This window comes from Apis dorsata, unplaced genomic scaffold (assembly GCF_000469605.1).
Source record: "Apis dorsata unplaced genomic scaffold, Apis dorsata 1.3 scaffold_285, whole genome shotgun sequence".
NCBI lineage: Eukaryota > Metazoa > Arthropoda > Insecta > Hymenoptera > Apidae > Apis > Apis dorsata.
In genome coordinates this window covers 320,574-335,295 of record NW_006263560.1, presented here as the reverse complement: position 1 = coordinate 335,295, position 14,722 = coordinate 320,574, and the positions used below count along the sequence as shown (strand labels likewise).

General features: G+C 35.2%; 1 protein-coding gene across 13 annotated transcripts in view; it reads left to right on the top strand.

Moving 5' to 3' along the window:
• Positions 1-14,722, top strand: part of LOC102679953 (rap guanine nucleotide exchange factor 2-like) — a 161,769-nt gene that overhangs the window by 97,685 nt on the left and 49,362 nt on the right. For 9 of the 13 annotated variants that reach the window (XM_006616893.2, XM_006616890.2, XM_006616887.2 and 6 more), the window contains exons 2-3: positions 5,532-6,177; positions 13,823-13,898. In XM_006616893.2, the coding sequence (XP_006616956.1) occupies positions 5,876-6,177; positions 13,823-13,898 (378 nt within the window). In that variant the 5' untranslated portion in view covers positions 5,532-5,875. The remainder of the gene's footprint in view (positions 1-5,531; positions 6,178-13,822; positions 13,899-14,722) is intronic. The other 4 variants (XM_031511043.1, XM_031511046.1, XM_031511049.1 and 1 more) reach the window with 1 other exon arrangement.

Here is a 14,722-nt window from a genome sequence, read left to right as displayed (position 1 = left end):
CTGGAAATTTTCCCGCGGGTTACCCGCCGGCTCCCGACGATGGCCACTCAGCCGGTGGAACTTTTACGTAGGGCACGTTTACGTAGACGCGTTCGCAAACACTCGAGTCTGGCGTTAGAATGTTTAAACGGGTGGTAACGGGTAAAAGAACTGGTCGTTGGTTCACGGGGTTGCGAAACTTTTCCACGTTTTGCCACGTTTGGTCGATTTTTCGTGTGTGCCAGTTTTGGGGGAAATTTAACCGTGGATCCTCCAAGATTAGGGGGTTGAAGAAGTGTTTTGGAGGAGAGTTTGTTCATGGGGAGAAGATTAGTTTAGTCAGTTTGAAAAAGGGACGAGGAATAATATGAATGGGTTAAAATAGATTTTTAAACGAGATAGAAGATATAAAATCACTGATGATTTGTTTAGTGATGGGGAAGAGAGAACTCTTTCTGAGAAATTATGGGGAAAAAACAATAGGAAAAATGTTGAAAATCAGTGGGAAATGATGAATGAGGAATAAAATAACAGCATAACGTTTATAAAGTTGTTGAAAGAAATATCAGGTGAATTAATAAATTTGATTGAACTTTAAAGTTCAAAGTTTAAACATACAGGTGTTTGTGATAGTTATTGAAAGCAACGGAAAATGTTTTAATCAATATAAAGTATAAAATCAAAAATTATTTGAAGTACGATCGATTAAATAAATATAAATATTATTTTAAATATAATATACTTTAAATAAAAGTATTATTTTAAAAATAGATTAATTAGAAACACGCGAAAAAGAATATTATATCGGGGTAAAAATTTGTCACGTATAAATTAGCTAATTGGACTTCTTTTTAAAACAATTTAAATGTTTTTTTTTAACACCGAAGATTTTGAAAAAATATTAAAAACCCTATTAAGAACTTAAACACGAAGAACGTACTTTTGATTCTGTTTCAAGGTTCTGACCTTAAAATGAGCTGTTACACACAGTCTTAGGCGCTTTTGTCTCGAGAGTTGCGATACTTGAAACTTGCTGTGGTTTGACGCTTCGCTGAATCTACTACTCATCTTGTTTCGTTGCCTCTGTTTGTTTAAGCTTCGAACCTCGAAGAATCTATCCAATCTTTGAATTTAATCCTCTCGTAGAACAATGCCACATATATATACGTTCACATATTAACCACAATTTCAATTTTTACAAATGTGCATCGATACGACAAATAAATTTAATTTCCTCTTAATTTCTATTAAAAACACACACGCTTCTCCAAAAAAAAAAAAAAAAAAAAAGAAAAAGATAATCCCCAACAAAAATTCCATTTCGATTCACTGATCAGAATTTGACCCAATTTCCTTCACCCAAGATTAAAGGAAATCGAATAAACGACCGTACCCATAATAAATATTTATATATATAAAAAAAAAAAAAATCGAATCAAGCTCGTACACGCGCTGCGCCATCCAACATCAAACAAATATTAATCCTTTGAAATAAAATTACAACGGTATCCGCTTCGAAATTTCGAAAACGTCGAAATTGGAAAACTCGCGATCCATCGAGCCATAAACTCTGGAGGGGGAGAGGGTGGGATTTTTATTTCATCTCCGTCGGTCAATTTGCCGACTCCCCCTCCCTCTCCCAGTTGCCCACTGCTGACGTCCCCTTCACAAAGGAATTTCGCTTCTTCTTTCGTACACAGTTTTTCCTCAACGCCTGCATACAAGACAAAAGGAAGACGAGCCGCTTCTCTCTCGAGCGCGTGCTCAAGAGGTTTTGCAAGCTCGCTGAATTTCTATACACCCGGCTCGAGAAGGTCTACCCACTCCTACCCCTCTTACTCCTTAAACCTATTCCTCCTCGGGGACCTCTTATGCACTTCACCGTGCGCCGTTACTAAGACTTTCCCACGGCTGTGTGTCCCCCAGGTAATCTCTGTGTCTTTCGGATTTCAGACTCGCTCGAGGCAACGAGGATAGACACGCGTGGCATGATTCCTTTTCTTCCTTTTTCTTTCTTTTTTTTTTTTTTTTTTTTTTTTTTTTTAAATTTTTTTTTTTTTTTTTTTTTTTTTTTTTTTTTAAACTTTAATTTTTTTCTTCTTCTTCTTCTTCTTCTTCCTCCTCGATGCTCTCGAGCAGTTGTTAAACGCTGCTACTTTTACTTTTTATCCGTTGTGCGAGTAGGAATGACAATTTTTTCTTTTTTTTCTTTTTTTAGATTTTTATTTAAACGGTTTATTTATAAATGGTTGCAGTTGTAGAATGATAGGGTTATTATGAAAAGGTTTATTAATGAGGATGTTAAAGAAAATTTCAAATTAATGATGGATGTTTAAATTTATTGTAAAAAATAATTAAATACGTATAATGATGTTTTTGGTTGAAGTATTAATTTTTAGGTAACTGTAATTTTACCAGTTGTAATATTTAAATGATGTTATCGTAAAATATGTTCGATAATTATAATAATTAATTTTTCTTATCTTAATATATTATAATTGTTGATTTTAATACCAGAAAATGATACAAAATTGGACGCTATATAATTTTAAATTTAATGCTTACGAGTAAATATAAAAGATACTGTTAGGTCGTTTAAATGTATGCACATATATGATTTCGATTAAGAATAATCGTGTAAGATATATTACGGTATATTAATCGTGAGGTAATTTCTCGATAGAATGGGAAAAAGAGACAGTGGCCTGTGATAAAGCGTGAGTTGAAAGTGTGGGATGAAATCTTATTTTCTTCGTTGGAATTCATGTTGTAAGAGTAATGGCTGACGATGTTTCAGTGCATACACGCGAGAGAATCTTAGCGGTTCTTCTTTCTATAAATTAGTCATTTTTTCCATTCAGTGTATATATTTATACCGTGCGACCATGGTTCCTTGTAAAAAAAAAAAAAAAAAAAAAAAAAAAAAGAAAGAAAGAGGTAACGGTCGATGTCTTCTCATAACTTAACACGCTTCCTTTCATCATAGTTTCTCGATATTTCTTCAAATATGATCAATCGAGAAATCACTTTCTTTTTTGAGTGATAAATTACGTCACTTGTTTATATTGTATTATTTTTTTACATTGAATTTTACATACTTTATAGAAGGCTAATGTATCACAAGAATATTCTTGATATTTATCGATATATATTTTTTTTTTTTTTTACATTTCGATCTTCTCAGTTACAATTTTTTAATAATTTAAGAAATCTGTCTGTATAATTCGAGTCAATAATTTTTCACGTAAGACGTGTGATCTATTAATCTTCCTCAGAATATGATCTTGACAAATTTCACGATGAATGGTTTCACAATGTTGACCTTTGAACCTTAAAAAATCGTAAAGAAACATAAAGGATTCGATTCAAAGAGAGAAGATTATGAAAAAAACCTCAGAGCTTCTTAGAACTTCGATATTTTTTTTTTTTTTTTTGTACGAATCTTCCATTTTCTCTAACAAAAGATGATCGTCTTATTCGTTTTCTTTTTTATTGAAAACTTTTTGTATAATAATCTTGACAAATTATACTCGATATAAGAAATATTCTTATATTCTTATATTCGATTCTTCTCGATTAGAAAAATTATTCACATCTTCACGAATTTTATGAAACATATTTAAAACATATTTTCCATCGAATACGATTTACATTAATCTTTATCTAAACAGAAAAGAAATAATCAATCTCTGATAATATTTTAACATTTCATTTTTTATAAATTACTGAACAATAAAGTGAATTAAATGAAAAACATTTTTTTATGTACAAACATTATTTCTTCGACGAAACTTTTTGAATTCATTGTTTTACCAATTGTATAATATAAAAAATACACATGCTAAAGACAAAACATTTATATATTAACAAAAATTCCAACAATTTTTCATCTTTATACTTGAATCACTTTTTCTTTTTACATTATACAATTACAAAAAAATCCATGAAAATTCATCATGCTCATAAAAGATTCATTCGCGCTCGAACAAAAAAAAAAACCGCCATCCAAAACCATCTAGCGGAAACATCACGAGGCCCTATCAGCCATCCACCGTCGAAAACGATTTCTCCAATAACGCTCGATCCGTTTCATAGATCAACCTCTTATCCTTGTCGGTACCACTATTCTCCTTCGTAAAAATCGTAGGAAAACGATGGCGAAAAGCCAGAGCGATACGAACGGGTGACTTTATCGAGGCCGTTTTTTCCTCGACGTTCTAAAAATCGTAGGACGGATCAAGGGATTTATCTTTTTCTCGATGGCGCCGTTATTCGCTCGATCCCTTTATGGCCGCGTTTCGATTCTATCGGCCACCTTCTTTCACCACCTTTGCTCTCTTATCACGAGAGCAAACGAAATTGATAAGATAGGGGGAGAAAGGGGCTCGCGTTACTCGCTCGCCTCGTGTCCTTTTCCACGAGGTGGAAACGCAACAGCCGCGTTAATAAAGTCGTGTCGTCGGTTCTCTGGGATTTTACACGCCGCGATGAGGCGAAGACACGACGGGGCTTTGTGCTTTGGATATACGCTCGAGAACCGCGTTCCTCGTGGTTACAATGACTTCCGTTACGTGGCGGCTGTGTACACGGAAGCGGAGGTGGCTGCTCAGGTTTGGTTCTAATTACGATCGAGGCGCTGAGAATTCTCTTGTCTGCGATATAGACGAGAACTATTTCTCTTCTGGGCGAATTCTAATTGCGATCGCTTTCGAGGAGATAAATTTTAATCGGTTGTTTATTCTTGTTGTTATTATTTTTTCCTTTTTCTTTTTCTTTTTTTTTTTTTTTAATTATGGGAAAATTATGATCGAGACGAAGAGAGATTACGAATTATCCCTCGAATTTTTTGAGCTTAATTGGAATCCAGATGCTGAGAATTCTCGTGACTCCTCTCGTGCTATTTAAAGTGTATTCTGTTTTAGTTTGATGGATCGGAGGAGTCGTTTTATAGAGATTCGTGGGAATTTCTGTTGCACGATGAATAACCTAGTTTTTCGCATACGTGCAGGGAAGAGATTTAGAGAGACTTATTGAATCAATATTTAGTCGTGATAGTAAGTTACGTAATATTTATTGGCCTCGAATCTATATGAAAAAATTCATTGTATTACACGTTCTATGTAACATACGTACTCAAAATCATAGAATACTTAGAATTAAATATGTATCTAATTTTTATCGTTCGTTAGATAACATTTTTAGATTTCCAACAAATTGTATTATTATTACATTAAATCTAAAAAATAATGTGCATTTGGACTATATCAAAAAGATGCTAATTATTATTATTCCTTGTACGTTCTACGCTATCAACGCTCCACGCTCGATCTAATCTCCACCGAGACAGGAAGCGAAACTTTCAATCCCCAAGGACCCAAGGGATCCTTGGAAACTCTAGGTATCACGTTAATCCCCGTAAACTTTATTGAAACCTCGCCAACGGGGATCGATCCAAAGCCTGGTTCGCAAAAATTCGTCGGAAGCGATCCAAAAAAAAAAAAAAAAGAAAAAAATAAAAAACCTAACTCGAAAATTCGAATTCGTTTCAACAGAGGCGGGAAACTCTCCATCCCCTCCCTCCGATAAACAGCTTCTGATTGGACGTGCACGCTCGTCGACGACGTACAGGGCATCCCCAATTTGAATAAAATTGCGAAGGGAAAGGAGGAAGATCGGTGGAAATAGAAGGAAAAGGTGGAGAGGATTGGGAACGGGAGGAAGTGGCGAAGGATGTAGTCGAGGGTTTCGGGGACGGATGACGGAATAGAAAAGAAGAAAAGGGGGAGAAGGGACGAAAGGAGGATGGAGGCGAAAGAGGAGTCGTCCGGGTTGTGGAGGGTGACCGAGGGCTGAGAGGGGAAGAGAAGGGAGGGGGGGTGAAAAAAAAGAAGAGAGGATGCACAAGCACACGAGCCAACTACGCGGTCCCGGAAGCGGACACCATGTTGCTAACAGGGGTCCTGTCAGAAGATGGAACAGCTTCCACGGCGGTGGAAGCGTCGGCGGAGGCGCGAGTAATTTCAACGACACCGTCGGAAATGGCAATCTGCCCCCCGGTATGATCACCAAGGCTCCCCAGGAGCCGTTCAGGGCCGTGCCCAAGGCTGTCCAGGCCCTGAGGAGCGAGTCGGTCGACAGGAGCCATCGAGCCCAGCCGCCTCCGCCCCCGGCCTTCCCCCGAAGACGGTTCTCCGTGTGGTGAGTTTGGAAAATTTGAATTCCAGAACACGTATTCTAGTTCCTAGGTTTGTTCTTACCCTTTATTTTTACGTTAAGCTTTTCTTAATGAGGTTAAGAATATTCCAGATATTATAAGGTAAGTGTGGATCGGTACAAAATTAGATACGAATTAATGAATTTAGAAAATGTTTGGAACTTGCAATAGAATATATTTTTTATACTATTGCAAAGCTATAATTAATTTTGTATTCTTTTAAAACTATAGTTTATTCTTACAATTATTCGAATAAATAGCACTATTTCTTCATTTATCATTAAAGGCGATCAATCATTGAACTTTATTATTCAAAATGGGAAGATTACATTCGACAAAATTTTAAAAAATTTTTCGTTCGATCGAACCTATACGCCATGTTTGCACGAATTAATCACTCCGATAATTAATTCTCGAAACCATTCCGCGTAAATTAACACGGACGCAACATAAATCATCTGGTCATGCGTATTATTCGAACAGGATGAATCCTACCCTTGATACCTACCCTCCCCACTTCAAAATAGGATTACTCATTATCAACCAATTTTTATAATCGCGAGCAACGGTGACTTAGTCTGCTCGTAAATCAATCTTTTATTCGCTCCATCGCTACTCGATTTTCTCAAAGAATTCTGCAAGCAACATTATTATGTTTCATTTAATTTTTCGGCCGCTGTTCGATTCGTCAGTATGATGTTAAAATCGCGATTGATGAAACGAGGCGGTGAATGAAATGAACATGATGCTCAACATCCTGGATTATAATAAATCGCGTATTTTCTTCTCGCGTTAACGCGAAATTGGTGCACGATGACGGCGCATCTTTTATTGACGCAACATCGTAACAAAAATTTATCCGTCGTATAACTCAGCGTAACGCGTTGGCAGAGACGTGCGTTACAATCTGAATATATTTCAATTAATCTCCATAAAAGCTCGGACAACCGACCTCTATGTCTCCTCCGTGCGATCCTCTTCTCTTTCTCTCTTTTTTTTCTTCTTTCGCCTCTTTTTCGCTCCTCTATATTTTTCCTGTTTTATCGTTCGATGGTAGGAATGCATTACATCGTAAACAAAGTAAAGGATAGACGTGACACGTGATGTTTTTTCGTATCGTAAGAATTTAGGGATTTTTATATATATATATAGGGTGTTAATTCCTGATTGAAAATCATTTTTGATTCTAGAAAGCAAAACAAATACAAAAATTGAAGTATACAATACAAATACAAATTATTTATAACGTTATAAATGTTTTAAATTTAGATGTTAAATGAAGTGACAAGTAGAGAAAGTGTATATTTAACGGAGATAATTATCTTATGTCACTTCATCTCCATCTCAATATAAATTTTAATTACCTTAATAAATCACTATCAACAAATACACTAATTATTATGTATTGTATATTAATTATGCATTCATTTTGAAATTGATTCTTCAAATATGTCTCACGAACATCCTATATATGTTTCTTCTGAGCATTGCAAGGAATCCATATACTATATTTATATATATATATTTTTTAAATATAAATTAATTTTATTTAATGCATAAATTTTATACGAGAAATAAAAGTCGCGAAGTCCCATAAAATATCGGCCCGTATATGACGACACGTTAAAATTACATAGTGTCGAGTATGGCATATAGATTGAAATTTAACGACATAACTCGGGCTTCAGCGATCGAAATCGTCCGGGGTGGAAATAAGCTGACAATTGCGATGGCTGGGCTTGACAGCCAATCAGAAATAAAAATAAATTTTTAAAGGAAGAATGAGCGTGTTGCTGCGATGTTGCAAGTTTCTACGAGATATTGTAAGAAGAGGCAAAGTGATACTCGTGAAAATATCAAGTTTATCGGGTAGAGGTGGTGGTGCAAGCATTACACTTGGCGATTTAAAGAGGGATGAAGATTTTTGTGAAGAGGAATATTTAAGGGCGATTAAGAAGAGTCTTTTGAATTCGAGAGAACGATGGTTTTTTGAATATACATTTCTTACATTTCATAAGAAATAAATTTATAAAAGAAGTCTTGAAATGTTAAAAGAGTCTGAAATTATAAATATTTCTCGAGTATACATAAAATCCAACGGGACAGTTCGTCTCACGAGGTCGTGAGAAAACTTCGTGACATACTAGATTACGAGGACATTTTTATCGTTTACAAATTAGAAAAACAGTTACACCGGTAGCGGAAGAAAAGAAGAAAAAGGGATTAATAAGAGGTAATGGAGTAGGTTGAAATATTTCATTATACCGGTTATGTTCGAGAACAAGTCTTGTTAAATACAATGCATAGCGTCACGAAGTGACCAAGAAAATTCATTCTGGCATGCTTGGAGGTTAAAACAGGGGCGGGGATTAGTGTTTTACTAAATGCAGAGTCACTTTTTGGAAGAGGGAGGGGGGAAATTGCGAAAATTCTTTGAAAACACCCTTGAAAATGAGAACAGAGCGTTGGAATAAAAATGTTTGAATAAAAATTTCAATGAGAAAAGTTTCATTTAGGAAGGAAAAATGCGGAGAAGATTGTTGAAGCGATAAATTTCTTACGTGACAAAAATAATATTTTTGAAGGAGGTTGATGTGAAATAAAGTATCTTCTTTAACGATTGTCGTTGAACCAGTACGATCAGATCCCACATTCGACCCACAGAATTTCCAATTAAGAAATTTACGAGATTTCATTTAAAAATCGTAAAGTATCGTTAAATCTAATTTCATTGTAAAATGGCGTCAATGATGAAGTCCCTCGTAAATTTTGTCTTGAGAATATAATAACGTCGCGTAACGCAGGTTTTAATACTGGTCATTAGTTACAAAATATGAGTTTTCTTTTATCTTATCGGTATGTAAATTACTTTCATAAAAAAAAAAAAAAAATAGATAGTCGACCTTAATGCTAAACAGCTATATACACGGGGAAAAAAGAAAATAATTATCTTTATCTACTTTCAATAAATTCTTCTTTATCAAAATTAAACGAGAAACTCCATACCAACATCTTTCTATATACCATCTTTATTCTTCGTAAAAGAACTAACCATTAAAAGCCATCCTTGACCACCAACAAACCATCTTAAAACCCCAAACCACAAATTTTCATCGTAAACCTCAAGACAGTGCAATTTCGAAATATTAAATCGTGCCAAAAATTCTTCCTATCTCTTACACTTTACTCCAATATTTTTCCAAGACTTTCGCGACGAAAGTACAGAAAAATATACAAGAATAATGAATTCCACATATAATACAAAAAAAAAAAAAATTAAAAAGAAACACCTTACAAGGAAAGAAACCCAACGATGGCAGAAACGTTCGAGGCGCATACAACCATAATCTCCAATCACCCCGCCTATCATCTATGGTTAACTCTTTACATGTGACGTTGTATAGGGTCAACCCTTGACAGGATTGCGAGATGACGGAAGCCGGTCCACGTGATCCGCGTCGAATTCAATTTTCCGCGCACACGTGACGCACGTGTTGGCCATCGTGCGTGTATATTCACACGCGTGATACGTACGACTCGTTGAAAGAGAATGGATAAGGAGAGAAGAGGTCAAGAACCTTGGACAACCTTTCGTTTGCCAATACGTATCCCATCGATCCATCGTTGCATCACAACGTTTGATACAGGGGCTGCCAATATTTCCCTTCATTCGTATATTTGCTGGTGTATTCGCAAGATTTATGTGCGTGGTAGAAGTGTAACGCGTCGATTTCTAGAATTGGTTTATACATGTGTGTTCCGTTCTGTTGTCGAAACGGTGAAAAAGATCGGTTGTTGGTTGGAGATTGTTGGTTGGAGAGAAAGAGAAGAAGAGGTGGGTGGTGTATTGGATGGAACGAGCGGAAAAGCGATTGTTAAATGGGGTGTAATGTGTGGTGAGTGTGAGGATATGTGTGAATGATGGAGTGATTAATTTGGGATAGATAGAGGGATCGTTAAGGGGGTTGTTGTTTTTGCTTGCTGTGGTGGATTTTTTGTGGATCTGATGGAAGATATTTGAATATATGGAATTTAATGAATACATGGATTACATATTAGATGATAACTTAATGTGTGAAAGTTTGAAAAAGATGATGTTTACCAGATTATATATTTTTTTTAATAATATTCGAATCTCTAATTCAATCTAGTAATAATATCAAATATTATCACAGAATTATATCATAATTATATATTGAATTATTAATATAATTGCATTATTACGTTATGCATTATGTATCACATTATCTGTGCATTTCTGCTTTGATAATTTCTTTATACATATCCTATTGGATATTATTTACTTGTATTCTGTTTCATGATGTCGTTTAAAATTAGTGTTTCCTTGGTACAAAGCATTGACAAAGTACTGAATTCAGTCCATTGAAGATTAATTAGGATTCTAATAAATTGGAATTCATGATAGTTGGTGATTTATGTAATAGGACTAATAGGACTTCATAAAACTAGATTACCTTAAGAAAGTTAATTATATAACGGATAAATAGGATTCTAATTTTAATCCTTGAATATTATATCTCAAATTTTTTGTAATGTAATTACAAAATAAAAATATCTCTTTTTTATTTACTTCTATTAATCATCGAATATTTGTCCATATTTCTGAATGCTGATATCGGATTACGTTATTTTTCGCGTGCAAAAGTAAACGAGAATTATTGCAAGTCGAGTATGCGGTAATAGAATTGCAGAGTTAAGTACAATTAAGCTGTTATGCAAATGCTTGGCAACATTAATATCGATAACAAGATTCATTGAGGTTATTCTTCTTTAATTAAGTTTGATAATGAAACGAGGAAGATATTTTCGCGCGCAAAATCAAATTTCAATCCTGCTATTTGCACGAATAATTTAAATTAATAAATTTTGCCGTTCAATTTTGTTTTTGTTGTGCGAAGTAAATCGAGTTAAAATTCATTTAATATATTTTTTGCATAGTGTAGTTTCTGTTTGCATAATATTCTGGTCGGCAATCGCAAGGAATTTACGAAAAATAAAATATAAACTAATGTTTGCACACGAGAATTCATCGATACCATACATAACCTAAAATAAAATCGTTGTCCAATCATTGATTGATCGATTAATAAAAAAATAAAAATTTGAAATTCCTCATAAATTTACAATACAAATAAAATATATTTATAGAAACGGACAAACAAATTTTATTCCACGACTACGCGTAATTTTGAACTTCTCATTATAAGATATCCCACGTAATTCCCTCATGAGCATTAATAACCAATTTCAGGACTCGAAACACGGTTCCAAAAAGCCAGCCAACTCCGTTGTACATACCTATCCTACTGCTGCTAATCCATTTGCCTTAATAAATTATGATTTCTGCGGGATACACAGCTACCATATGATCTCGCTTCCAATTAAGGTAATTAATGTACAGCGGGCACGCAATGGTTGCTTTCAAAAGGTTGTTCTTCGGAAGAAATATCTCTTTCTCTCTTTCTCTCTTTCGCTATTGGACGATCCTCGCGTTTAATTCCGATGAAAATAGGACGGAACATCGGTATATTTCATCGAGAATGGTAGAAAGATATTGGAATCGAAGAATTCTCCTTTCAAAACCTATAAAAAGAAAGCATGTCTTTATCTTTTAACGACATTGTTTTCAAGCTTGCCTTGCAAACGTAATGTATCCTTTGAATCCGCTTAATCCTGCGTATCGTGAATTTCTTTCTCTCGAAAGAAGAGTTTCGAAATGTGTCTCCTTTGAATTAATACTTTTTTCAATCGAGTATTAATATTAATATAAGATGAAGATTATTAAAAAAAGAATCGAATGTACGTGATGAAATATTTAATTAAGAAGGAATAGAAAATTATGGTTTGAATATTTTAAAGGCTTTGGATTATTGTTCTTTGTGCTCTTTCTTTGCTCGTATAATGACTCAAAGAAACGCCTTTATGCGTATTATGGAGATCTTACTCTTTGAGTCACATGATATAAAAAGGTCGGTTTATCAAACTGGTATTCTCATGCTTTAAGAATTTATCTGAAAAACGTATATTGTTCAATTATTCCTGAATTTCAATGATATATATCCTTTATTGACAATTCTTATCTCAGAATGTTCAAGATAGAAAAGGTACGTTCAAATAATTTGAACCACAAATCTAATAAAAATTATTATCCTAATTATATATATTACCTTTATTCCTCCCTTTCAATTTACGATTGAACCAACTTTCCGATATTCAAAAAAAATTCTTTTCAAAATTCAAACGAAGCGTCTTCCTCCCATAATTTCCTACGCTACAAATTCCAACGTGGTAGTATTTATACTTTGCCTCCCCGGTCAAACAGATCCATGCCAAACTAAATTAAGCCAACCCGCCACCCATTCGAAAAATGTTCACCTCGATATAGGCCCGGAAATCTCTATTCGAGCGATCCAATGAAACGGGATTAACCAAGATATATTATACGACCTTCGCCAATCGATGCCATTCGATATTTCGTGAAACACCTTGCGCGCGTATCGATTGCGATCGATGTAACGCGCGTGTAAATACGTTTATCAGCCAGTAAAAATAATACACGCTCCCACGACAAAGGGAGAAAATTATGCCGGGAGCACGAGCGCCGCCATTGTTCGACCCCCTCGATTCACGCTTAGCCACGGGAGATTTTTGCCGAATCCGAAGGGTGGAAATTCCTGGCTAATTCGAGGAGTGGAAGGAGAGAGAGAGAGAGAGAGAGAGAGAAACATCTGTCGATGGCTCGTTCTCTCGTTCTCGTCGGTTCGTAAACATTTAAAAGCCAGGACACCGCAACAATGGATGTATTTACGCGAGTCCGCCATCCCCTTTCGAGGATATTGCATCGCGCTCGTGTTTTCGGTGATAAATTGCATTTCCGGCGATGACTTCCGTGTCGATGCAACGGCCGCCTCCCTCTCGTGGAAGCTGAATGTTATTGTTGGACGAAAGAAATTTATGGCACGCTGGATGGCCATCGGTTCGCAACCCTTTAACGAAGGGCGGCCAACGATAAAATCGAAATTGTTGGGCGCGTATCGTGATGTCGATATCCGCGGATCATTAAACGGGGAATGGCGTACATAAATGCGGGGACCTTTGGGTGTTAATTCGTAAAGAGGGTTGAGACTTGGGGTGAGAAATCACCTTCACGCCCGATCGGTGTTTTAATTCTTCTGTGGGTTTGAATTCTTTTGTATTTTTTGGATTAATATTCCTTGGAATTTTAATATTTTAATTTTTAATTTTAATAAAAATTATTCTATTTTCTCTTCGAGATTTTTTGGTACTAAATCATAGCCGCGTTATCTTTAAGTGAGATTTCGTGTTCAAAAATTGGATCGTGCTTTCATTCTTTTTATCTCTATCGAAAATATAAAATTGAACGGGAACTTTTCATTATATAAAGTAACAGATAAATCAAAGAAAAAGGATCCAACGAAAAATAACCAACTTCTTCTCCAATTATTATAATTTCTTCTGAAAAAAAAAAAGAATAAAATATATGATTTTACTTTCCAAGGTAAAAGTTTTTACCTAAACTTCGAAAAAAAGGTTTCTCGAGCATGATTGTCGAGAACGGATTTTAAATCACGTCATTTTCTGTTGCAGCTTTGGCAAGCGGACGGGTGGCAGCGCCAGGAGACCCAACGAATGCTTCGTCCTCGAGCCCTCCGAGATGATCGTGGTGAGTCCTGCTTGTTAAAAATTATATAAAATTATATTAAATATCGAAATATTTGTTCTGTACGATGCAATAGTGCACGAATCAGAATTGACGTGTTGTGATTTTCACGTTGAAAAATTTCCCGCGCCCGGAAACTTTCGTCGCGAAAACTTCGTTTCGCGCAGGGTTTTACGTTTAAAGGAAACGAGGAGCGTTTTGGCACGGCTCGAATCGCAGAACTTCCGTTCAAACTTCTTGCACGCTCGACGATTAAATTTAAAGGGAAGAGGGTCGAGGCTGTTTCGCGCAATCAAGCTGAATAGACCGAGGGGTAGTTCGAACCCCCTTTTCGCGTGATTTAATTGTTCGTTGAATGACGTTTAATATTCGAAGGAATTTCTTTCCCTTCCCTTCCTTCGTGTCTTTGTTATTTTCTGTTGTTGTTGATATAGCCAATAGAAATAAATTGGATAGTGAAGTGAGTTTATATTTTCTATTTATCGTTACTTGCCGCATTAGATTTTTCATATTTAATACTTTATTTCTCATACTCTTGATTCAATCCTAAAATTAGATACAGATAATTTTTACATAACTTGGTACTTATATAACATATGGAATAATGTATAGAAATTTCGATAATATCAGAATTAAACGTTTAAAATACATTTATTAAAAACTACATTTACGTGGAATTATTACAAATTAATAAATCCTATTTTATCCCATTTAAACAAAAGAAATCGTGTCTCTGAGAAAAACATCTCAAGAAACAAGAAACACACGTTTCATAATTTCGAAAGTAATAATTAAATTTTTCCACGTTCACTTAATCAACAACAAGG